We start from the raw sequence: 26,601 nt of genomic DNA on the forward strand, positions 1-26,601 counted from the left end.
TCTAGCTAATAATTAAACACCAGCCTCAGGGTTAAAAGCTCACACAATTTAAATGAATGAGGGAAACCCAATAGATTAAGTTGATTATTCTATTTCAAGTTAAAAAAATATATACCAGCAACTGATCAGATCATCTGAATGCATCTTGAATGTAAAAGTTTTCATCTCTATCAAACTGTTTGGGAGACTACTTGAAAAGTTGTTCATAACGCAAGTTTATTTCTGACATCAATTCAAAATTGTCCTTGCTTTCACTCACTTGCTCCTTTGCTCTCTCCCCCACTTTATTATCATTAATCTTAATGCACTTGATCAGTTTAAACTTAGCATTGCAGATGTGCACTGATACACCAAGTTTATAACCACCTCACTCCGTTTCAGAACCCAAGTCACTACCAAATTGACTGCAGCAATTCAAGAACGCAGCCTCTCACTTTCTTGAGGGCAGTTAGGGCTGGGCAACAAATTCTGTCTGCAATTGATACTCTCACCCTATAAAACATATTTTAAAAAAGTGTAGATTAGATCCAGGAAGCCCCAAGTTTCAATTTCTGGAGCAACTCCACCTCAGCATTTCCTGATCTCACTGCTTTATTTCCTTTTGCAAATTTCTTACTGACATGCAAGTTTCACTTAAAGTTATATAGCTTTTAGTTTATTTTGCAGCCTTTCTTGGGAATTTGATTGAACACTTTCTAAAGATCTAAATGTTCCATTTCATATTCAGTTGTTGAATTACATCATCACTGAGAGAACAAACTAACCTTGAGTGAAGTACCAGACCATAGGCTGCTACACAGAAAATATACTCCAATAATTAACTGATTAATTTTGTCATTTAAGTCATATTGCTAAAATTTACGATTCTTTTGGAGTCAGGCCGGGGGAGCGGAAGACTGGTAAAGTTTAAGCCAATTTCAGACACTCTATCCCATGGAGGTGCATTCCAGTAGAGTAGCTGTCCCATTTTAATAGAACTACCTGGAACCTATCCCTCTCCTGTTTGGACTGACCTTCCTAACTCTGGCTCCCATGTAAACTTCTTCAAAGACACAGAGGTGCAGAACCAACAATGTATGCTCATCCGCCAGGTGCTGTCCGAGCAATGGGCACTGGTAACTCTGATTTGGGGTGAACAGCTCAAGGGTGTGGGCCACTGTCTTTAATAGGGATGACAGCTCTGTCGGTAGCCAGTTAATTTAATAGCACCAACAAAATGGTCCTAGGTGCCCTGGCCCATTGAAACAGCTCGCTTCCCACTTTCAGGTATTGCAACATGATTCCTGTTGCCTCTGTCGAACTGGCCACCAATGTTACAATGCATTATCACGCCATGCATATTGTTTGCCATGCAGGCAGCATACAAAGGTCATGCTGCCTGGTAGTTTGCATGTTAGTTGTGAGTAGCTAGTATTAAATATGCTGAGCTAGAATTAAATATGCTGCTCAGTGACTTGATTGCTCGGTAGGTGACATATAATGGATTAAATCGGAGTTCTTTCTAGCTTTCTAACTTACACAGCACAAAAAATGTGCTTTAAATAATGATCATAGCACTAAAAATAGATGATAAACTAAACCCTAACATTTTTTTGACACCATTACATTTTGAACCAGAAGACTCTGATTCATCTCCTGACAGTGAAACCAGGATAGATGCTGTGGATTAAAACACTTTGTATAAGCAAATGTGTGGAATTTACTGTCCAGGCACAAACTTGATTTAGAAATGTTCAACAGAATTTTCTTCAGCTCTGACCAGTTTTGAAAAACAGGATATAGCACAGGACAAATTGGGCTGTAACATATGTATTTCCTTAAATAATATTAGCAGAAAGAAAATTCAAGTAGTTTTGCTACCTGCAAATATAATCTGCATATTGAAAAAGCACGTTATCTGGTATTAATCTGTGGGGCTATCCTGGAAATCAGTGGAATCTGACTCACTTAGATCTCAGGGGAAGTCCATTTTGTTTAACCTGTCATAAATTTCTCTGTGATATTCTAGGACAAATGACAGGAAGCACCCCACAGCTGAAAGTAATCCAATAATTCAGATGCTGTGAGCGGGAAAGTATATTTCTAGAGGAGGTTATAAATAGAGATTGTGATTCATCAGATAAAATCTAGGATCAAGCTTCAGGTACTTGAACTGTATTGAATTCCCTGAACTGTACAGAAAATGACCCCTCCTCCTTCATTTGCATTTTTAACTGTAAGATTAAAACAGAAGAAAAAGTACCTAAATTTCTCCGGAAGGGGCAACTATGATGACTTTGCTCCCAGCTCCTTCATTGACAAATGCAGTCAATCAGTAAACATTGGAGTTTTGTGTTTACTCTTCTGCGTTTCCAATGAGAAGCTATATTATGCTCATGGTGCCTGTAACTCCTGGATCATGAAAAAAAGGTGCAGCTTTAAAAGTTTCAGGGAATAGTTTGAAATATGGATGACATCCTGAGTGTCTCCGACACCTTCTGTTTCTACTTTGGCCTTCTGGCATCAGCAGCACTTTTATTTCTAGTCTGAAATCTGGACTGCATCACAATCTCTACCAGAAAACTCCAGATATATTGTACTTGGTGTACTATTCTTGTGTCCAGACAAAATGTCACAATGAAGGGCTGAAAGAGGTTTTGGATAGAGCAACAGGTTATTAGCTAATAGTTGGTGATGCAGGGAAAAACGTGCAAACAAACCTTCAGAATTAACGCCTGTTAGATAACACATTAAGCTTATCTAATGTGTTTCACAGGGCAAATATTGAATAGGCTCTGAACAGAAGTGTACCACAGCACTTGTTCTGCTATATCCTCTTTATTCACACTGTCATCATTTGACCAGAAAGAGTGCACTGATAATTGTGTCCCACAGTTCCATAAGCCATCACAAAATGTATAAGTGTATAAAATCTTAATGAGAAAACCAAAATGAGCAATTTGCTTGACTAACTGCCACTCAGGAAAAAAATCACACCAGGTTTTAAAAGAAACATAAAATATAATTATACATAAATATAACGAAATATAATTTCTGAAGAAGTGTCTCGACCTGAAACGTCAGCTTTCCTGTTCCCCCGGTGCTGCCTGGCCTGTTGTGTTCCTTCAGCTCCACACTGTGTTATCTCTGACTCCACCATCTGCAGTTCTTGCTATCTCACAAAATATAGTTACTTATTGTAACACACTTAATGATAAGAAGAGTAATGAAAAGCGATGTCCAATTTATGTAACGTAAGCTGTATCACTTCAAAAGCCCCAAATACAGACACACTCAGTCATGATTAAAACAGACGAAAGACAAGCTGATTAAAATATACACCATGAAGGATAATATATACGGGGAAAATCAAATTCCAAAGACCAAAAGAACGGATCACAAGGTAGTAAATTATTTTTTCACAGACTTTCAATTCTTTCATTTTATCAGTTCATTGGTTGATCATGTGAATCTAGGCTTTTTCTTATCTTAGAATTCTTCCTTTTCAGTTTTGCAGTCTTTTATCCCACATGCATAGAGGAAGAGAATGGATGCATTCTGTCTGCAGCCTCGAGATGTTTCTTCTCTGCTGCTCTTGGCACATACAACTTCTTAATAAGAGATAACACAGTGTGGAACTGGAGGAACACAGCAGGCCAGGCAGCATCAGATGAGTAGGAAAGTTGACGTTTTGGGTTGGGACCCCTTTTTTTTCTGAAGAAGGGTCCCGACCTGAAATGTCAATTTTCCCATGCATCTGATGCTGCCTGGCCTGCTGTGTTCCTCCAGCTCCACACTGTGTTATCTCTGACTCCGGCATCAGCAGTTCTTACTATCCCCAACTTCTTAATAATCTGTAGCTCACCAAATCAGGCAGCATTATTAGACAGAACCCTTAACTCAAGAGTCTTGATGCTGCTCAGTCTCAATTTCACACTTTAACTACTTCAAAAACAATACTGTATCATGCAGCTCAACAATACATGCAGCACTTGATGTTAAATATGGAAAATTCTTTTGGTATTTCAGTTGTAACAGTCCAATTTCCATTTTATTTTATAATTCAAAAAAAATCTCTTACCCTTTCTGAGCAACAATTAATAGGCGCCTGGAAAGATATGCGTGCTAGGATTATTTACAAAGAAACAAACTCTTGGATTTTCCTTTGGCCAGACAATCATGATTCCAGCGTAGGAAGGAGTTATGCCTGGAAACTGTATGAAATCCATAATGTAGGAAACTGAACTTTTCACTGAGCAAAATACTCCAAGCCTTCTCCTACTCCTACTCCCTCCACAGCTGGCATCTTTCCAACATTCTACTTACCTAGCATCCCAACAGCCTGCTCACTTGACAGACTTCACTCCCAGGACCCAAACATCTCACTGACCTCATGTTCTTACCATTTGACAGCAGCTGTCAGAATGGCTCTGTGGACATTTAAATGTCAGACTATGGCAGCTGGCTGCTGTGAAAAGTTGGGTTTGTGTTTGCCTTCCTTTGTCAGTTCTGTGCAATGAAAGAACTACCAGAACTGAAGTTCCACATTTCTGAAAGAGCTCTGTTCGGAATTTCATTTCAGAAATGTGCAGCTCCCTTCTTTATTATAATGGAAGTGCCAAAATGGTAAACTGCATGAGATTGTCACTCAATGGAAAATCTAGCCCAAACTATCTCTGTAATATCCATGCTGGCACAAATATCATGGCTCAGAGTCAACTGAGACTTCCCTGTGATGAAGCACAAAACTAGTGCAAAGATGGGTCAAAGTTCTGTAAGAGGGATGTTTGCCAGAACTGATGTATAAACTTTGGCTGGAATGAAGGAAGTGGCTGGCAGTCAGGACACCTTTCATGGAAAGTCAAATGAAATAAACATGCCTTCTATAGACTTTAAAGAAAGCCATAGTTATGTTATAAATGCATAGTCCCCAAACACAACTCCACAAGAGACGGTTTCAAAACTCCATAACTTTTCAGCATCAAATCTAGTAGATCCCTGATAACTTATAAAAGGACTGTCATCAAAACTTTTATAATCATTCAACAATGACTGAATCCAAAAAATACACAGTCCTAAAATTGTTCATCTATTAATATACTCCTCTGTGTATCTTTAAGTGTCATACTTTGAATTGCCTAGTGACCACTGAATATAAAAACATCCCTTGACCTTCCTTTCTCAATTTTGTTAGTAACATCTCCAAAAAAACCTCAAAAATATTTATCAAGCCTAATTGGCAAATTTATGCTGACTATGCTCAATTGGATCATTATTATCCGAATATTTTTTAAAATCATATCCTTTATAATAATTTCAAACATCTTCCCGACTATAGATGTAAGTCTGTTTGTTGTTCCCTGTTTTCTCTCTCTTTCCTATCCGAAACAGTGGTGTGACAATTACTGCCTTCTAGTCCACAGGAATCATTTCAGAATCTATAGACTTAATCACCACTGCACTGACTATCTCTGTAGGCACCCCATTCAACACTCTGTGTAAACATAAATTTATTAAATGTAAATTTTCAGAAAATGCAGTCAAGAAAACATATCTTCATGGAGAACACATTCCCTTAGTTAAATATTTAGACATCATGTGCTCAGCTAAGTAGATTTAAGTGTAGCATAGATATAGTTCAGCACTGTTATCATTATGCCCACCAGTTCTCATCAGCATTACTTACTTCAAGAAGGTCAGTCACAAACTTTTTGGCCTAATCATTTCCATTTGTCGGAGTCTGAAATAAAACATTCTACAGTTCTAGCAGCATTTGTGGAGAAACCAAGTTCATTTCCTCTGTTTGCTCCATCATTGGTGACTGACTGTTCAGAATCAGGGTCCTTCCTCTGGACTTCTCAGCTTTACTCGTTTCACCTTCATTCTGAATTGTGATTATTTGATACTGGACGGCCACTATCACCTGTCACCTGAAATCATGGATACTTTTCTCCTGTTATTGTGCTGAAGGTGCATTAATTTTATTTCCACAGGATGGTGACCAAACATTGAGTTAATTTGAATGCCTTTGGAAAAGAGCCACAATCTGAAGGAGGAGTGGACAATGTGATCTAGCAACTCATCTTGAAGTTAAAACTCCAACATTTTCAAGTGCAGCCTCCATTTCAATCTTTGTTCAATTTGAAAGAAATTAATACATTTATGCAGTTTTGTTACTGAAATATGGGATGCTAGACTAATAAGTGCCCAATTTGCTGAGTTAAATTACTTATCACATAAATTGAGCATACAAAGTAATAATCTTTTCTTTAGTTATGATAATATTAGTCAAGATTCTGGCATATTTGTAAACAATGTTAGAAACAGCTGTTTGGGACTTGAGTTTTTAATTTTCAACCTAAATTTAAGCATTCAAAAGTTGAAAACTGGCTTAATTGTGTGAGAGTTGTGACTGTTGACAGCAATGATATAGAATATTTGTGTAACATTGAACACAATTCTTCTTGTTTCTTTGCTTCTGCTTGATAACTCAGATGCTTGTTTTTTGGGATCAATTTGTTTTGGTTCTTATGTGCAAACAGGAGCCCTGGTACCGGTCGGAAATTGTTTCACACTGTGGATTTTATTTTGAACTCAAAGCTATTCAAGAAAAGAAAGGTTCCAGTTACAGTTTTTTCATGCAGGTAAGGCAACAATCAGATTGATTTGCCCTTAAAGTCACTTAATCGTGCTTAGTCCAGTTTGGAAAGATTTCCTTCAAGGGCAGCATTGTTATTTGTGAATTAAATTCTGGTTGGAAACTGTAGGCGATGATATCTCTCATATGGTGCATTGTCTGCCTGCAATGAAGCAGACTGGCATAATAATAAGGAGGCCATGTTTTAACAGTATTTTATAGAATGATGTTTCTTCTATCATGATTCATTTTAGAATGATGTCAAAAAATACATTTAGAAAGGAACAAGAAACAAACATGGAACAATGCATTAGGCTTTTTGTTTATCCACAAATAATTTCACAATGTACCTGTGTTTGACAAGCAACTAAAGCACTGTTTAATCTAATGTCTGGTCATCAGGACATTTAAAGGCAATGAGTATCATTCACAAGGACTGACAGCATACCCTTGGCAAACTTCTAATAATCATTCCAAGTTTAGCATTGGCTTTCTTAGTTATGTTGTGGTATTCATTGCCAGCTTAGAACTACCACTATACAGCCTACTGCAGGGAAATTTCCTGGCAACATGTCTTATTCTATTCCGACTGTGTAGTTTTATTTGATAATAATAAGCAGAGAGCTCTGGATAATGTAAAAACCAACAGTCTGTATAATGTGAGCTCTGAGCATAGAAATAGACATAACACAAAATTATCCACTATTAGGCCAGACTAGACAGCAAAAGAATTTTCACCCTCTGACCTTAATGAATATATGGAACACTTCCAACAAAAGTAATTGATCCTGTGACAATTCACCCATTTCAAGAGCAGGAAAAATATCTTTTAGGAATGCAATTCTGTTATGGGTACACATGATTGATTGAACGTATGCATCTGCAGTTGTACAGCTGTCAGGTCATTGTAAAAGATAGGTTGTAATGCTGCACAACTGTCCTGGAATTTAGCTAGCCAGGGTTCCTTTGCAAAATTGTGTGCCTAGTGTCTCTGTGAAGAAAACAATTGTAAAAGGCTGAAAGACCTCTCCCGTGTATTCTGAAATTAAAACTATAATTTCATATTTTGGGTATAGTTTGTTGCATAAATTTGTTTCAATTTCTTCCCCAATTCTTGAGTCATTTGTACATAAATATCATCACAAATGTACATAAACATAAGAAAAAGTGGCAGGTGAAAGCTGTACAAGGCAAGGCAGGTTTTCAAGTATGATCATTTTTATTAATGTTAGTAAATTGGGTTAAAAAATTGGAGGAAAATCTGTGGTACTAGAACAGAGACAACCTACATCGAAAATAAATATTTTAATTTAGAATTTCTTTTTAAATCAACCTGTTCAGCCATGTTATGCTATACTTCTGGAATAGGTGGGACCTGAACCTAGGGCTTCTGGCCCAGAAACTCTGGAATTTCTTGGGTCCATTTTATGTGAAAAGATGGAGGATCTTAAAACAATAATGATCACTTGAGACAAAGTACTAGGAAAGCTAATGCGACAAAAGGCTGACAGATCTCCTCGACTGAATGGTCTGGAACCTCAGAACTTAAAGGAACTGACTGCACAGATGATGGATACTTTGGTTGTAATCTCACAACATTCCTTAGATTCTGGAAAGACATATCCACAGCAAATTGAAAAACACAAATGTGACATTTCTACTCAAGAAAGGAGGGACACTGAAAGGAAGATCTATGCACCAATTAGTTTAACATCTGTAATTGGCAATATGCTGAAATCCATTATTAATGAGTATTAGCAAGACATTTACAAAATCAAAATACAATCAGCGTGGTTTTGTGAAAGGGAATTTGTGCTTAACAAATTTATTAGACTTCTTTGAGGATGTAACAAGTAGGGTAAATAAGGAAGAACTATTAGATATTGGGCATCCAAATAGTATTTGATTAGGTGCCCATAAAAAGTCATTGGTGAAGACAGAAATTCATGGTATTGAATTGATGTATAACATGGTTAGTGGATAGGCTAACAATCAGGAAACAGGTGGTTTTTTTCTGTTAGTTAGCTTAACCTCTATCCATGCTTATATATCACATTAATTCCAGAGACGGAGAGACTGACTGTAGCCAAATGTGCTGATAATACAAAGTGAAGTAGGACATTGAGATGTTAAGAGGATACTTTGCAGAGGATACAGTTTAGTTAGGAGATAGAAAGAACTGCAGATGTTGGACTTAGAGTCAATGCAGTGTGGAGCTGGAGGAACACAACAGGCCAGGCAGCATCAGAGAGGGAGGAAAGGTGACGTTTTGGGGTTTACACCCTTCGTCAGGACTAACCTGAAATGTCGATTTTCCTGCTCCTCTGACGCTGCTTGGCCTGCTATGTTCATCCAGCTCTACACCTTGTTATCTCAGGTGCAGCAAGTCATTAGGAAGGTAAATGAATTGTTGGCCTCTATTGCAAAAGTGTAAAAGTAATCATGTTAGAGATTTGCAGGGCATTGACAAGTGTGCACCTTGGAGAACTGCGTCCAGATTTGGTCTCTTTATTTAAGGGATATATGTGCATTGGAAGCGATTCAGAGAAGATTCACTAATCTGATTCCTGGTGTCATTGTATGGGGAAAGGTTAAGCAAGCTAGCACACACTTACTGGAGTTGAGCAAAGTGAGAGATTATCTTGTTGATTCTGACTGGGGCTAAACAAAGTAGATGCTGGGAGGATGTTTAGCTTCATGGAGGAATCTAGAACCAGGGACACTAATATGAAAAAAAGGGGTCTCCCATTTCACACGGGGATGAGCAGGAATCACATTTCTCAGAAAATTGTTACTCTTTGGAATTTATTCCACTGAGAGCAAGCAGTGGGGCTGGGTCATTGAATATATCCAGGACTGAGTTAGATTTTTGATTGACAAGCATGATTACAGTCATTAAAACAGGAAGGCAAATGGAGTTAAGGCTACAAAGAAATCAACCATGATCCAATCACGCAGCCAAGAAGGCTCAATCGACCAAATGGCTTACTCCTGCTGTGTCTCATGGTCAAATGTTATGCAAAAATTATAGATTGGTTTCTGTAACAGAATAACTGAGAAAGTACACCAATTTTCTTGAGAAGTCAATTTGGTTTGTTGCTATACTGAAGTGCAAAAAAAATGTCAAGAAAGAACAAACGCCCCACCAGTAGGGTAAATATAAAACCACATCATTCCCACAACCTCTTATCTCTTTCTTATGTTATTGGGGCATGTTCATTTTGAAAGTGATCCTAGCTGCTTAGTCATTGTGACTATATTTGTTGGTGGAGCATTGCAGTCTTAAAAATTTAAGGTATTCAGAGAATTTAAAAGCCTTTGTTAAGCATGGAGCTGATCTAAATATAGATTCAATATCTTTAAACTGTCATGAAAATCACTATTGAACTTCAGAAGTCTCAATTATGCTGATATCAGGTGGCCGGGTGATGATCTGAATTTTTAGATGTAATTCCGTGACAACATGTTGCTCACAAAAATACAGAGGAAACTTGTATAGCCTGATCTGCTGCATGAGTAGTTGAGCTACAAAACTAAGTGATGGACGGTTTAGCAGAGCAAAAAAAAATTGATGTTCCGACACAAGATCAATGAATCATGAATGCACAAATCCCATAAAAAGGTTACAAACCACTGCTTTTGAAAGGTAATTATGTGAAACATTTTCTGAAAGTATCAGGCTCTTCTGTGGGAAAAACACAGCTGGAATTAAAATACTAATTCAAAACCCCAATCTTGAGATGTTGGCAGTATTGTGCTTTCAGCTGTATTATGTGTCTGTGGTTAAAGCAACAGGGTCTAGGCCCGAAACGTCAGCTTTTGTGCTCCCGAGATGCTGCTGGGCCTGCTGTGTTCATCCAGCCTCACATTTCATTAGCTCAAGAGACTTGTTCTGTTCTAGTTTTGCAAAGTCTAACACCCCTGCCCCCAATTTAAGTAGGTTCCTAGCATGCAAAAATATGTCGAGTTATCAGTTTTCTGGGATCAGAAAAGTCAGCAGAGTGACACCTCTTAATAAGTGTCAGCTCAACATCTAAGGGTGTGACTGTGATTGTGGTACACACAATCTTTAACCATCTCAAAGCTAGACGACACGTTTGCCTTTTCACCTGTCACAGCACCGACATTTTTTCACACCGGATGAATATGTAGCGCAGTAAATACCTCCAAGATACTTCTGAGCCTTGTCACATTGGATAGTGCTATTTAAAAATGGGTATGAGAAATGGACAGTCATGAAGAAAGGTTTTGATGAAACAAACCTAAAAATCAAAAACTGGAAGGCATTCCAGAAAACAGATGCATATAGCAAGCCTAATTAAGACTTTGAGCAGATACACAACAACCATCTTCATGCATGTAGTTAAATCACAAACTTCTTGCTGTGTAACATTATATAGAGAAGTCAGTACCAGATTAAAGCATTCTGATATAAAGTAAAAGGCAGATATTTTAAAGTGAATAATTTAATTATCCTAATGAGGTTGTGTCAAGTAACTTCTCAATGGTTATAAAAGTCTATGCTGCAAAATGATACACCAATAGTATACAAATTTACAAGAGGTTGTGGCTCTGCGGAGACCATGTCTTGGTGTTGTGAAGGAGAAATAGACTTAGGAAGAGAAATCTCCAGGCTACAAATAAAGAGACTACAGTTATTTTCAAAAATTCTTTGATACAAGGTGATGCAAATTCCCATGGGTAATTAATTCGAAGAAAGGACACACATGCCTTAAAATATCGTGAACCTGGAGAAAGGGATGCATTCTATAGTTCCCTTCGTGGGGTATTTGAAAGCAGTGGCACATAGAGTAGACAGCTGGTCAGTTGTGCTCCCACCCACTCCCAGCTGTATCCACTATCTCAAATTTTCAAAATTGCTGAACAATGACACATTTTGTCGAAGCTTTTCATCTTGCACTCATCAGGGCAATTTGCAAGAACATCAATTTAAAGAGCAAATGACATTTATACTGTTTGAGAGAAGGGTGCAGATTGGCTGTCAAGTTGACTTTGATTGTGAGAGGCATTGCCATAAAGAATGCATCAGTTATATTGTGACTGACAGTTAAGTGCTAAGCTTCATTTAGTTTGTAAAATGAGGTAGGGTGATTTTGATTGGTTATGGCATTGCTCCGAGAAATAAAGCAGAAAATAACCATCTTATATTTTGCTGAGTTGAACAGGTTTATAAAAGGCTGAAAGTGAAGCAATCTGAACGCTGTTATTAAGCAGCTTTCTTCCTTGGCTTAAAGACTCCTGGTATCTCTCTGTCTCATAAAGTATTTATCTCACTGTACCAAAAAGTAACATAAGCTTTTTTTTTGTGTAGCTAATACATGTACCAAACAATGTCACTGGATCTTCAAACTGCAAAGAAAATTCACCACTAGCACTTTTTAGCTGTATCCTGTGTCCAACTTCTGTTTTCTAATTTATAGTGCAAAACAAAAAATATATGGTCCCTAACAGCTGCAATATGAGCAACTGCACCACACTGAAAGCCTGACTGATTATCCTGATTTGGTTGTCAGCATAAATCTTCACACATTTAGGATTATTCAGGAAATAATATCACTCACAGGCACACGTCTAATGTTAGGCACTTTGTTTTGAGTTTTGTATGTCCAGGCTAGTTGGGTGGATTCAGTACCCTGCGTGTTAAGAGCAGCCGAGGGGATATGGTATTTCATGTGATCCAGGGTCTTTGGGGCATAGTGTCTACATCCTTGGCATCAGAACAGCACTGACGTTCTCATAATTCTTTACTTGTTTGGGTAATAAGCATAATGTATTTTTGGCTTGACAGTTGCATGTTAGTGACGATCGCCATTCCTGTTACCACTGCAGAGTGACAGCTTGAAACAGCTTGCTTCACCTACTGTTCAATCTTTTCAGATACCTTGCCTTTACAATGTAATCTGAGATGAACTCAGCATTTTGCAGGACATTAGAGTCTTTCATGAGTTTGTATGATATAATTTACTCACCTAGCTTTAGTGTATCATCTTTCGAACATTGTACAAAGAACTGTACAGCACATGGATGGGGCCTTCAGCCCATGATGTCAAACATGACACCAAATTAAAATAATCCTTCTGCCTGTCTTGGTCCACATCCCTCCATTCCTTGCATATTTTTTTAAAAGTTTCTAAATGCCCCTATCATATCTGCCTCTACTGCCACCCCGGCAGCATGTTCAAGACTCCTATCACACTCTGTGTAAAAAACTTGCCCCTCACATTTCCTTCGAACTTTTTTCCTCTCTTCTTAACTGTATGCTCCCTAGTTTTAGACATTTCAACTCACAAAAGATTCTGACCGTCAACCGTATCTATGCAACTCATAATTTTATAGACTTCTATCAAGTCTCCCCTCACCCTTTATTGCTCCAGAGAAAACAACCCAAGTTTTTCGAGCCTCTCCTTATATCTTACACCATGTAGTTCAGCCAGCATCCTGTAAACCTCTTCTGCATCCTCTCCAACGTCTCCACTTCCTTTCCGTAATGTGGCAGCCAGAACTGAATGTAATATTCTAAATGTAGCTTAACCAAAGTCTTATAAAGCTGCAACATTACATCCCGACTCTAGCACTTAATTCAATTGAGGCAAACATGCCATACACCTTCTTCACCACCCTATCTACTTGTGTGACCACTTTCAGGGAGCAGTGGACTTGCTTGCCAAGATCCCTGTGAACATCAATGTTGTTCAGGGTCCTGCTATTAACTATAGTTTATATATTAAAATGATACTTTAAATTTTAGTATTTAATATACTATATATTAAGTATACTTTTCCTGAACATTTGATCTCCCAGCACCTCACACTTACCTGGATTATACTCCTTCTGCCATTTCTCTGCCCATATCTGCAACTGATCTTTAACCCGCTGTATCTTTTTACAATCTTCTAGACTATCCACAACTCCTCCGATCTTTGTGTCATCTGCAAACATACTAACCCACCTATCTACATTTTCATCCAAGTCATTTATATATACCACAAACAGGTGAGGTTCCAGTATGGACTCCTGCAGAACACCACTAGTCACGGACCTCCAGCTTGAAAAACACCCTTCCACCACTATCCTCTGTCTTCTATGGGCAAGCCAATTCTGAATCCACATGGCCAAGTCACTGTGGATCCCATGCATCTTAACATTCTGGAAGAGCTCACCATGTGGGACCTTGTCGAAAGTCTTACTAAAATCCATGTAGACAACACCCACTGCTCTACCTTCATCAATCACCTACCATGTCTTTCTTTTGCTTTCCTTTGGCAGTCCTATAATTGCATCTCATCATAGAAATAAAGGAATGTTCTGGTAGTCTACACTTTCAACGCTGTACAAGCAGAATAATGTCTACTTTCTTTGTGGTTTATCTACTAAAATCACAGGGAATGGTGATAAGCAGAAATGAAAATTAGTAGCTAATCACAATGTACTTGTGATAAGATGTAAAGATACTCCCAACGACTCTAGGCCAGTCAGTTTTATCCAGGTGACAGGAAAACTTATAGAAACAATAATTCAGGAAAAAGTTAACAGTCATTTATACAAGTGCACTTTAAGTAAGGAATAACAGCAGTGATTTGTTAAGGGAAGCTGGTGTTTAATGAACTCAGTAGAGATTTTTGATGAAATAACAGAGAGTTGGTGAAGGTATTGCAGCTGATATGGTGTGTGTGGACATTTTATAAAGTGCCACATAAAATCTTGCAAAGATAATGCCCCTGCAATAAAAGGAGCAGAGCCAGCATGGATACAAAACTGGCTGAGTGATAGAAAACAAACAAAAATGGGAATGATTTGTTTTGAACTGGTGGAAGATATACTGTGGATCACCTCAAGCACCACTGCTTTTCCTCGGCTATATTAGTGACTTTGACTGGGTGTGTGAGGCACAATTTCAAAATTTACACGTGTGAGGAGGATAACAACGGCTACATGCAGACACAGATAGGCTGGTGGAATTGGTGGATGTGAGGCAGTTGAAAGTTAATACAAAGAAGTGTGAAATGGTTCATTTTAGTAGAAGTGAGAAAAGATGATTTAAAATAAAGAGTACAGTTCTGTCAGGGTTGCAGGGATAGGGAGACCTGTGTTTATACTCTTTTGAATAATCAAATCAACAAGTAAGCAACTTTTTTTATTCATTCACGGGATGGGGGATGGCTAGGCAGCATTTGTTGCCCATCCCTAGAGGGCAATTAAGAGTCAACCACATTCCTGTGGGTCCAGAGTCACTTGTAGGCCAGACCAGGTAAGGATGGCAGTTTCCTTCCCTAAAGGACATTAGTGAACCAGATGGGTTTTTCCAACAATTGACAATAGATTCATCATCATCATTAGACTGTTAATTCCAGATATTTATTGAATTCAAATTTCACCGTGTGCCATGGTAGGATTCAAACCCTGGTCCACAGAACCCAGGTCTCTCGATTAACAGTCAGCGATAATACCACTAAAGGGATGCTGCAACAAGAACAAAACTTGAAAGGACACTTATCAAGTTAAATTGAAAAGTTTTTTATTAGGGGCCTGATGATGCAGTCTTGCCTGTGTGAAGGCCAGTGGTTACTGAAAGCCACAAGCATCCCATTCTCCCGTTATACTGTGTGGCCAAAAGTCAGGAGTTTGGGGCTGAAGCACAGCAAAAACTTTGGGAGCGGCCTGCTTAGATATTGTGATAGAGCTGCACCCTCACACATTTAAAGTAAACAATTTCTTGAGGTCGCAGAAATTACAATTGGCCTGGCAGAGTTCTGTGGGTATTTGTGCACAAAGTATTGAAGCTGGCCAGGCATCTTGAGAAGATAAAAGGGATCCTGCAATGTAAAAGCAAAACCATTACACGGAACCTTTGTCACGTTTCAAATAGTGTGTCCAATTTTGGGCTCCACACTTTAAGAAACATTTGGAAATATTAGAGAGGGTGCAGTAAGATTTACAAGAATGCTTTCCAGGAATGAGAAACTTCAGTTACATGGATAGATGCGAGAAGTTGCAATTGAACTTTTCAGTGACCAAACGTTGAGAGGGGATTTGTTGAAGGCATTCAAATCAGTAATGGTCTAGATAGAGTAGATAGGGAGACACTGTACCCATTGTTGGAAGGGGTGAGAACTGTGGGACACTAATTTATGGTGAATGACAAAAGCACTGGAGGTGACAAAAGGAAAAGCCTCTTTATGCAGAAGTTATTCAGGATGTGAAATGCACCGCCTGAGAATGTGGGAGAGGCAGGTTCAACTGTGAATTTTCAAACAAAACTGGATAATCAAATGAGGACATGAAAAATGGTGGCCTGAAGTGATAAAGGTGGGAATGTAGGACTAACTAATTGCTCTTGCAGAGAGTTGGTATGACTACAATGGGCAGAAAGGCCACGTCCTGATTTTTAGCACTTCTCAAACAATTAACTGATCAAATATTTTGCAAAGTTTGTCAATTGGACTAGATTCTGGATATGTGCCACAACTACTACAACGTCAGTAAATTTGAATGAGGAGTGCCCTCACTCAAAACATGCATAGCATGGGAACTTAGCATGGCAAGACAGAACTTGCTGTCAACTTGGAGAACAAGCCAGGAGTTCTGGAATAAGTTTGAAAAAGTTAGCATGTTAAGTAAACAAACCAACATGCGCAAAGGAAAAGAGAATGGTAAAATATTAATATTTAAAAATTGACCACTGTTGAAAGTTTATGACTAAGGAGAAAGAAAATAATGTTGTGGGAGTGAAAACTTCTGTGCACTGTCATGAGAAAGAGCATGTGCTGTGTGAAGGAATTTCAATGGTTCAATTCCCCTGTCTCATTTCCCACAACTCTTATCCTTAAAGGGAAAGTTGGCACATATTCAAGTCTGTAGTCTGGAACAAATGGTAGACCATACATGTCAATATGCAAGACAGAAGAAAAGGTGAATTATTTGCAGAATGCAAAAGACATTTGGATGATTCCAACTTGGAACAACCACTTGCACATATATTGCATGAGTTGATATGGACTGAACTGAGGCAGGGAGAGATCCATCATGTTGAGCACTCATGTCACATTTCATTCTGATTTGACTGATCCTGTTTTTCAATGGAGGGAGATACAACACGGGTCACTGGTCTCCCCTGACAAGAGCAGTGAATGATGCTTTGATTAGAGTGGGCACACTCTAATCAGTGTGCAATTGGACATGTGGCATTCAGTGGGGTATAAGTTGCTAGCATTTATGTTCGCACAGATTCTGTGTTATCATACAACCCTGTACAAACAATTATAAGGTTTGCCACTGAAAATAGTGAGCTCCAGGTGAAAAGGAAACCCATGGCACTAATGCAGACCTATCAGAATTAAGGTACTGTTAGGCATTTTCTAATTAACCTGCTCAGAGGTGTTTTTGCATAGCTCTGGAATAGGTTGGATTTGAACTTAGGTCTCCTGGCTTAGACATAGCAACACTATCACTGCACCACAAGAGCCCTTAAGGTAGTGTTAGCTTCTTTTAATCAATCTGTTCAGAGATGTTATGACATACCTCCCATACAGGTGGGACTTGAACCTGCTTTTGGCCTTAACTACTGTATCACAAAGCCCCCTTAAGGTACTATTACACACCATAGAACTTTTGTTATCACGTGTAGCTCATCTGATGGCTGGCCAGTCACACACCAGTGCTCATGTTCAGGTTACTTAAAACTTAGCATAGCATACATCAACAAGAAACACACAGAAGCTAAAATATCAGTTAAGTACAACAAATGGGAAAAAAAATCAGGTTAATAAAATTAATTTACTTTACACATGTATTCACTCGGCAAGAAAGAAAAGCAGATTTACAAAGTGACTGACACAGTGGAATTTGTCATGTCCAGATACAAGTCCCAGGTCAAAGCATTGCCAGTGGGTTTGTGTGCAGAGTTGCTGTCATAATGAAGTGGCTGAATCTTTTCATCACTAATTGGTGATATTTACATTAGTACATTCATTGAAGTTCTAGTTTGCACACATGGTTACTCCTTTGAAATGGAGCAGAGAAGTTTATGTTTCAATTTTTATACTGGAGAAAATGGTTTAGGGCCTCAGGTGATTACTGTGCACTCACCTGCATGCATAAATGTTGAACTATACTTGCCTAGATGTACTACAAACTTTTCCTCATTCAGAGACTTTTTGGTCTTTCTTATTAAATATTCATTTTGGCATAAAGTGCCTTCAGTTCAAGAAGAATTAGTTTGAAAAGTCAAGGCTAGTCAGTTTTTTACAAAAACACAACAAAACAACGTGGAGCGACAGAAAAATATTAGTGGCCAGGATTGAATATAATACAACAAAATACAATATGCACAGACACAGGCTCTTCGGCCCACCGATTCCTAGTCCTTATTTAGACGTGCAACTTATTGCCCATGTGCGGTTTCTATTCCTCTGCTTGCCTCCCGTTCACATGTCTATCAAGATACGCCTTAAACATTGTTAATGTGCCTGCTTCTACCACCTCCACTGGCTGTGCATTTCCAGGCACATGCCACCCCCATATGAAAACCTTTGCCTGCACTTCTCCCCTAAACTTACCCCTCTCACCTTGAACCTGAGCCCTCTTGTAGTTGACTTTTCCACCCTGGGAAAAAGCCTCTGACTATTCACTGTATCTACACCTCTCGTAATTTTGTGCACCTCTATCAGATCACCCTTCGGCCTCTGTCTTTCCAGTAAAAACAATCTGAGTTTATCCGACCTCTCCTCGTACCTAAAACCCTCCAGACCAAGAAATATTCTAGTAAATCTTTCCTTCACCCTCTCCAAAGCATCTACCTCCCTCTGGTAGTGTGGCAACTAGAACTGCATATAATATTCCAAATGTGGCCTAATTAAAGTTTACTACAGCTGTAACATAACTTGCCAATTTTTATATTTGATGTCTTGGCCATTGAAGGCAAGCATGTTGTAAGCCTCTTGATCCCTTCATCTGACCGTGTTGCTATTTTCAGGGATCTGTGAACTTGTATGCCTAGATCCCTTGTAATTGTAAGATTTTTGTTAATCAACATATGAAAAAAAGTTTCAAATTAAGACTGTAGGTAGGAATTACCTTGTATTTGCTAAAACATTACTTCTATAAATTTGTGAATAAATCAAGGATTCTTCAGTTTCACTCTATTGTGATTTTATTTCGTTCAGTGTCTACATATGTGTTAGAATTTATACAAATAAAATTCCTCTTTTTCTATCTGTTATTCTTCTATGAACGAAGAATGGGAGAACTTTTTTTTACATATAGTAATGGTATATTATTAATCCTCTTCATGATGAGCAGGAAGCATGGAATGTGACCCAGCCCACCACATATGTACTGTTGCTGTTGTTTTGGAGATGGGTTAAATAATATGCATATGTTCTGTTTTTTTGAGGTGAGACACCTCTTCACAATATTTAAACCTGCTCAGAACTTGATCTAAATTTAATGCAATTCAGCTTGTTTCCCCAAACCTTGAGAAATTTGGCAACTAACTGAAGAAGTGAGAAGTTAAATGAAGCAGGTAAATGCTTTCATGTGGAAACATGTGATTCTGGAGGAGTCTGAGAGGACCTTAGGCTCTCAAGTAAACCTTTAACTAAATTACATTGCAGCTCACTGATGCTATCAAGTGACCCCACCCTTCAAAGTCCAATATATCCCTCTTCTTCGATTGGAGTGCTTTGAGTTTCCCATCTGCCCAGAATCTTTCCCCTCCTGTTTCTGTGTATTGGTCCCACCTACACTGCTGCTTCAGCAACCAATTCTTTTCTCTCAATTACCATGCTGCAAGACCCACAGTTGGTCCTGATCTTTTCCAAATTTCCAGATGTTATCCCTAATGATGCCTCCTAGTTCACCCAACTGGCCACTCTGCCAATTTTATTGGCAGTTGGGCAGAAAAAGGCATTGTAAAAATGATAATTAAGTTTGCCAGGACTGCCACATTCCTAAGTTTACCCCAATACAACAACATCCATTTCTATATTCCCTACTTGTTGACATAAATAAAGGTACTCAAACAGTCTACAAGCCTTAAAGGAATTGAATACTGATAGTCAATGAACCTTCACTGAAATTCCTATTGGTTTCAATAATATTACTTTTTAAAAAATCTGTTCATTTCCAGAGAATAAATCCGGCAGATTCGAGTTTGCCTTTTGGAATTACTGAACACAAAGCCTTTAGTTTGCGACATGAACGTGATGTGAAATATGAAATTCAAGTACAGGCTTTGGTCGATGAAGAATGGCAAGTCTTTAGTACTGGCTACATATGCCAGAGATTTGGCACCACCAAAAAGTCCAGCCAAAGTCAGGTAAGTAATTATTTCAATATCTTAAGTAAACAATTTTCACAAGCTTAAAAAAATCCTACTAACAATTTAACCTAATTATAATGAATTAACAAGGTAATATTCCAATCGTAAAATGGATGCAGTCATTACAAATTAAATTACAATGTTAATTAATTTAAGGGTACTAGAAAAATGATGGTGAACCCTTTTGTAGTAGTGATAAATTAATGTTTTTAATTTTTTAAGCATACACAGTTTCTGTATGAAATATTCATGTTTTTGTTTGTTATTCTTTGACCATCCCACATCAACAGCATGGGCCGTTGTAGCAGATGTAAACTTGACAAGTTTTATATAGTGGTGCAGAGCGTCTGTTCCTCACTGCACTTTTCTAATATTATTAATCAGCTAAAAAGTACTCTGCAGAAGGATTAGGAATATTTTGGTGGTGACATTTTATTATGTTATGCCACACAAATTCTGTAATCATGATCTGTTTTGACCAAAATGTCAGACAGCTAGCACATGCATGCAATGTTGGATCCTTACAATACAGCCTACAGGAATGTTGGCTGTACACTGCAAATCAAAGGCCACAATATAAAACAGCCTTTGTATCATTTCACAAGTGACTTATTCTTGTAATCTTGTTTGTGTCAAAGAAAATTAATGATCCTTATGTTTTTCTCAGGTTCTACTGGTGGCTGGACTGACAATGCCTGTTTATGCGACCTTTGCTCTTTTTTTCCCTGTATCTTTCAAAGGAACAGAAAACAAACTATCCAGAAGTATGTTGTAAAATGAGTGAATGGAACGCCATTATTAGGAACAATTATTTGTCTCAAAAATTTCACCTCAGAGGGGATGTCAAATTCATTTTACCTTTGTAAGTTTTCTGTTAGTAAATGTGTGGCTGCAAAACTATAGTGAACTCTTTTTTTTGCCAAAACGCTAAACATGAATGATAAAAGCCTTTTAACTGTAGAAGACACTGATCTGAAGCATCAACACAGAACATGAAAAAACATGAAAGACACAAAATTCTAAACACTTAGCATTCTGGAAAAGACAGAATAATTATTAGTTCAGGTGTGGATGTTTTATCAGTTTATTGCATAAATTAACATCACCAAATGCTAAAAATATTAACTATAAACTATAAAGACTGCTGAAACTGATTCCTCCCTTGTGATTACCAGCATTATTTGATTTTAGTATCAAACAAATGAACAAATTCATCTAATTTTCACACCATCATAATGGAGGGAGATTGATTTTGCATTTGAGAATAAAAGATCATGTCAAATTGCTAATTTCTCTTTTCTTCAACTCTGGCGGTAAGGAACAACCTTGAGTCTGCTGGGCACAGGAACTAGCCTTTGTTGTGCTTTGGCAATGGGTTTAAGACTGTTAAATGCCAGTTTGTAGCATCATGCTAAATTTGTGCGTTCTGTATCCCATATTCAAGCAGTATTTGAAAACAGAGTTTGTATTCAGCAGTTTAGGACTTCAGCCTCAAGTTTTGACAGTGAAAATGAGAAAATGCTCACCTCATGTTTAATCAAAGTAAGAAACACACTATTCTTCACTTGTGAATGGAACAAATAACTAGAATCATGTGATATTCATGGAGTTTATTTTGTTGACTGGCAGAATCACAGATCATGAATTTGATTGCAAGTGATTCATCAACAAACCCAATCCTGATAATTCTTTGGTCACTTGTCAAGGCAAAACTCAACACTATTTGCATTTACATTTTACATTGTAAAATAATATATAATCTTGTTATATTGGCACAAGTACTCTTTAAATACTAAGGAGCCACAGACTGAAAAAAAGGGATGGAGCCAGGGAATTTCCTGGGGATGCCAGGATCCTGAAGTCTGGGCTGTAAGCCTGTGTGTTTCAGGAGTCAGCTTGCCTGTCTAACTCAATAGCAAGGGGCCAATTAACAGGTCATCTGCTGAGAGATTGAAGGTGTGTTCTGGGAGGTGGGAGCTCAGGGCAGTGTGGCACATGGCAAGGGATGCTGGCAGCCTACGCTGTGTGAAAAGTGAGAGCACTACTGAGGCCGAGGCAGGAGAGGTGGCAGGGATGCCAGGATGACTGGAGCTACCAGCAACATCAGGCGAGCAGCACGACATGGTGAAGTATGAAGGTTGGAGAGAACTGCCTGCGCAAATTCCACATTCTGTGTTCAGAAAGGTTACATACGCAAGAGAAGACGGCCATCTTGCCATTTTCTGTCAGGCACTTTGCCGACTGGGAAGCAGGAAGCTGAAACTCATCTTGGAGAGAGCTTGACAGTTTTGTTTCTGAAATTGCATGTCTCCCCACATCACAAGCTGCCCCCATGGGGTCGTGAAAGTTCCGAACAAGGGAATTTTTAGTTGACTTGGGTACAAATCAGAGGGTCCAAAGACAATATAATCTGAACCTTACTATTCTCAATTGGCTTGGCATTTGGATAACACAGATCATCAAAGAAACCCAAGATTTCATGTTAGCACATTGAAAGCTAAGTTTTAATCTTGAACTCTACTTAACTCTACCCTTCAAAGCTTTACTGTTTGTAGAACATTTTCTTCAATTGGGCACATTGAAGAATTTTGCATCTATTTTCATATGAATAAAGCTAGAAAACAATATAATCCTTTTACACTTTTGTGTACTAAAAGCAACTAGAAATATTCTGAATACAGACTATTCTGCTGTTCATATCAAAAAAGATATCTTAACAAATGAACTGATCCAGCTGTACAATGAAACCTTTATCGTAGTTTCTAAGTTTGAGAACAGAATGGTTCCTACTGATGAAAGAAGTGGGGGTGGTCTAAAAGTCTTCGAGTTGGACAGTGGAACAAAAGCTGACAAAAGCTTAAATTTTTCATCAGTTGTCTTTCAGAATTTTCACTACAAATTGCTGAGTGGGTAAAGAAGAAAATGAGTACATGTAGAATATTCTCCAAAAGCTTTTTAAGTAGTCTTTTCATTATTTTAAAGTGCTAGAGAAACTTCTTCAGTTCTGAAGGAGTCATGTTACACTTCAAATGTTTACCCTGATCCTCTCACCACAGTTGCTGCCAGACCCTCTGAGTTTCTCAAAAATATTATGGTTTTACATTAAAAGATATTATTACAGGTCTTGGTGTCTTCCTGATGAATATAAACTTGAATTAGAGAGCAAATCAACATCTGCTGAGGACAGTTCCACCTGCTGTCAAATTCATTTGGAAAAAAGGTAGAATAGCTGGCAAAGAAAAGAGTAGCAGTCCATGTTTAAATGCAACAAGACCCGGACAACATCCAGATTTGGGCTGAGAAGTGGAAAGTAACATTTACGCCATACAAATGCCATACAATGACCATCTCCAATAAAAGATAATCTAACCACCATTTGACATTTAATGGTATTACCATCACTGAATCTCCCACTAACAACTTCCTAGGGGTTACCATTAACCAGGAACTCAATTGCACTCACCTCATAAGTACAGCGGCTACAAGAGCAGATCAGAAATTTGAAATACTGTTGCAAGTTACTCACCTCTTGATTCTCCAAAACCTGTACACCATCTACAAGGCACAATTCAGGAGTGTGTTGGTATACTCCCTGTTTGCTTAGATATGTGCAGCTCCAACAATACTCAAGAAGGTTGACACCACCTAGGACAAAGTAGCCCATTTGATTGACACAACATTCACAAATGTCTGGGGGAGGTGATGGCCTAATGATGCTGTCACTAGCTCATTAATCCAGAGACCCAGGTAATGTTCTGGGGATCTAAGTTCAAATCCTGCCATGGCAAATGGTAGAATTTGAATTAAATAAAAAATCTGGAGCTAGGAACTTAATGATGACCATGAAACCATTGCCAAATGTTGGAAAAACCCATCTGGTTCACTCATTTTCTTTAGGGATTGTTATTTGCCATGCTTACCAAGTCTGGCCTATCTATGACTCCAGATCCACAGCAATGAGGTTGACCCTTGGGGCAATTAGGGATGGGCAAGAAATGCTGGCCTAGCCAATGACACCCAGATCCTGTGAATAATAATAAAAACAATCCACTTCTTCCACTCCTGATGCACATTGGCAGCAGTATGTGCTAGTTAGAAGATGCACTGCAGAAATTCACCAAAGAAGGTTAAACAGCACCTCCCAAACCCATAACCAATTCCATCTAGAAGGACAAGAGCAGCAGATAACATTAAAAAAATGTTCCTTCCAAGGGACTCACCATCCTGATTTGGAAATATATCCCTGTTCTTTCACTGTCACTGGGTCAAAATCATGGAATTACCTCCCTATGGCATTGTGGGTCAACCTGCAATGGTTCAAGAAGGCAGCTCACTCAAGGGAAACTCAGGATGGACAATAAATACTGGCCCAGCCAGCAATGCCTTGAGCAAATTAAAAAAAAAAATCAAGAAAGCGACATCTCCCACAGGCTTGGATTAACAGCATGGTAACAATGAAAAAAATACTGAGAACAAGAATATACATAGGTCCAAAGGATCACAATAAAGCTTTGAAAATATCTCACTAATCTGTGCCGAACATATATGAAATGTTGCCAAAACCTGCCAAGTGCAAAGGTCTTTCCTACTCTCAATGAGAAAGATGTTCACTGGTAAGTGAAGCCGAATGAAAGCAACTGTTATTTCACTACTTTCTGGATGCCATTAGGGAGTTAAAGATGGTTGTGCATGCCGTTTGGCATTCCACTGCTTCCGAAGAATTTCAGTGCAGACACATGAGATAGTCAGTGACCATCCCAGAATGAAAGCTAGGGTACAATGGAAGAAGTCATTGCACATCACAATGAAACTTTTACACATGAAGCTATCAGAGCCACAGTTAGCAATAAAAGTCAATATTATTTTGCATAGTTCAATCAAACTGATAAACAATTCAATCATTGAGGAAAGTGCATACAGCAAACAGAGTCCTGCACTCAACTATACAAGTGGAATAAAAGCAGGACAGTCAGCTCATTCATTCCGCAAGTGGGTCGCTGTTCGTTTTCTCTCTGGCTTCTCAGGATCTGTGCATTATAGCTTGATCTTATATTCTTTGACAGTCATCCTGGCCCATCTCAGGATTGTCACTCTCATTTTCCTCCTCAAAGGTTTCTTCTCACTTCTCCATCTCCTCTTCATGTAACAAATCTTCTCCTTTGGTGACTGAGATTGTAGAGGGCTCAGTAAACCATTATGATATGGGACACCCTATCTGAAGTAAGGCACTGCCTGACCGGTCCTGGCATGAGAATCTCATCTTCATGCTCCTCTACAATGGTTCTGGTTGAAGTACGAGCTACATTGTACCTCACCTTGGCAGCTATCTAAGGATTTCTGAAGGATGTGATTGGCTAGGTGGGGTGTGGGAAGGGGGGAGTTGGCTGTGTATACACCTTGTTGCCCAGTAATTATCCTTGTACTTGCCTTGAAAAAAAGGTGTCTGGTGAGAAGTCCAGGATGTCATGGCATCTCTCTTGATATCTGCTGCTGACTTGCAATATTTCATGGCTGTGGTCACAAATAAATTGAACATTAAGGGAGTGGAATCTTTTACTATTCATGAAGACTAATGGTTCATAATTACAAATATTGCTTCATTTAATTGCACTCTAAACCTGCGAGAAATCAGAATACCCCAAAGCCCTTAATGCCCGACTCTCCATGTCAAGGGGAAAGAAATGGCTCAGTGAGCTCTTGAGGAGTGATGTCCTGTGTATGAATTGATATCTGTTATATGCCACCAAGGTCTCTGGTAGATTCCCTGAAATCATATGCTGGCAAAGAAAATAATGGTAATGTTACCTTAGGACTACTGGAATGAAATTCTTACCTAGGTCTTGTAGAATCCTTAGATTATAGAATCCTTATAGTGTGGAAGCAGGCTATTGTGTCCACACTGACCCTCCCAGCCAGACCCCTACCTTATTACTGTAACACTCCATTTTCCATGACTAATCCACTAAACCTGCACATCTCTGGACTGTCGGACCCCAGATTACTTTTCTGGGAACATGGGTTTGAATCCTACTATGGCAGACGGTGAGATTTGAGTTCAAATATCTGGAATAAAGGTTGCCTAATGATGACCATTTAGCCTCTGTCAATTGTCACACAAATCCTTCAAGTTCAGCATACTTGCCTATGTTGGCCAACTTTTAAATTCCAGACCCACAACAATGAGGTTGGCTGTTAAATGCTCTCTGGACAGTTAAGGACAGGTAACAAATGTTGGCATAGCTGGCAACGCCCACATCCCACGAACAATTCCAAAAAAAACGCAGCAGATTGCTGAGATGAGCAAGAGACAGGATACATATTTAGTAAAGAGACACTTCACCCCTTAAGTATTTCCCCATGATATTCCAGGTTAGGCTCTCACAGGGGTATTCTTGTTGCCCTCAGACATTACAAAATGTCAATAAGGCATCATGTACTCAATCAGTTCTTCACAAGATGAGGTCAGGGTGAATGGTATGAGGAAGCTCTTTTAAGCCACTTAATATTAATTAAATCAAATTAAACAAATTAGACTTGATTAAAGGATGACAGCGAGTTAAATGGGCACTGTAACAAAACCAAATGTTCAAAATTTAAATCAACAAAATGCAAAATTAAATGTCATTTTGGAAGTTAATGATGCACG

General features: G+C 38.6%; 1 protein-coding gene across 1 annotated transcript in view; it reads left to right on the forward strand.

Moving 5' to 3' along the window:
- The window catches only part of btbd16 (BTB (POZ) domain containing 16), a 38,146-nt gene extending 17,367 nt beyond the window's left edge, over nt 1-20,779 (forward strand). Inside the window, exons 4-6 of the mRNA XM_059653067.1 lie at nt 6,522-6,623; nt 19,764-19,952; nt 20,623-20,779. Of these exons, the coding sequence (XP_059509050.1) occupies nt 6,522-6,623; nt 19,764-19,952; nt 20,623-20,730 (399 nt within the window). The 3' untranslated portion in view covers nt 20,731-20,779. The remainder of the gene's footprint in view (nt 1-6,521; nt 6,624-19,763; nt 19,953-20,622) is intronic.
- Nucleotides 20,780-26,601: the final 5,822 nt, after the last annotated feature.

The sequence above is a fragment of the Stegostoma tigrinum genome, chromosome 20 (assembly GCF_030684315.1).
Source record: "Stegostoma tigrinum isolate sSteTig4 chromosome 20, sSteTig4.hap1, whole genome shotgun sequence".
Taxonomy (NCBI): Eukaryota; Metazoa; Chordata; class Chondrichthyes; order Orectolobiformes; family Stegostomatidae; genus Stegostoma; species Stegostoma tigrinum.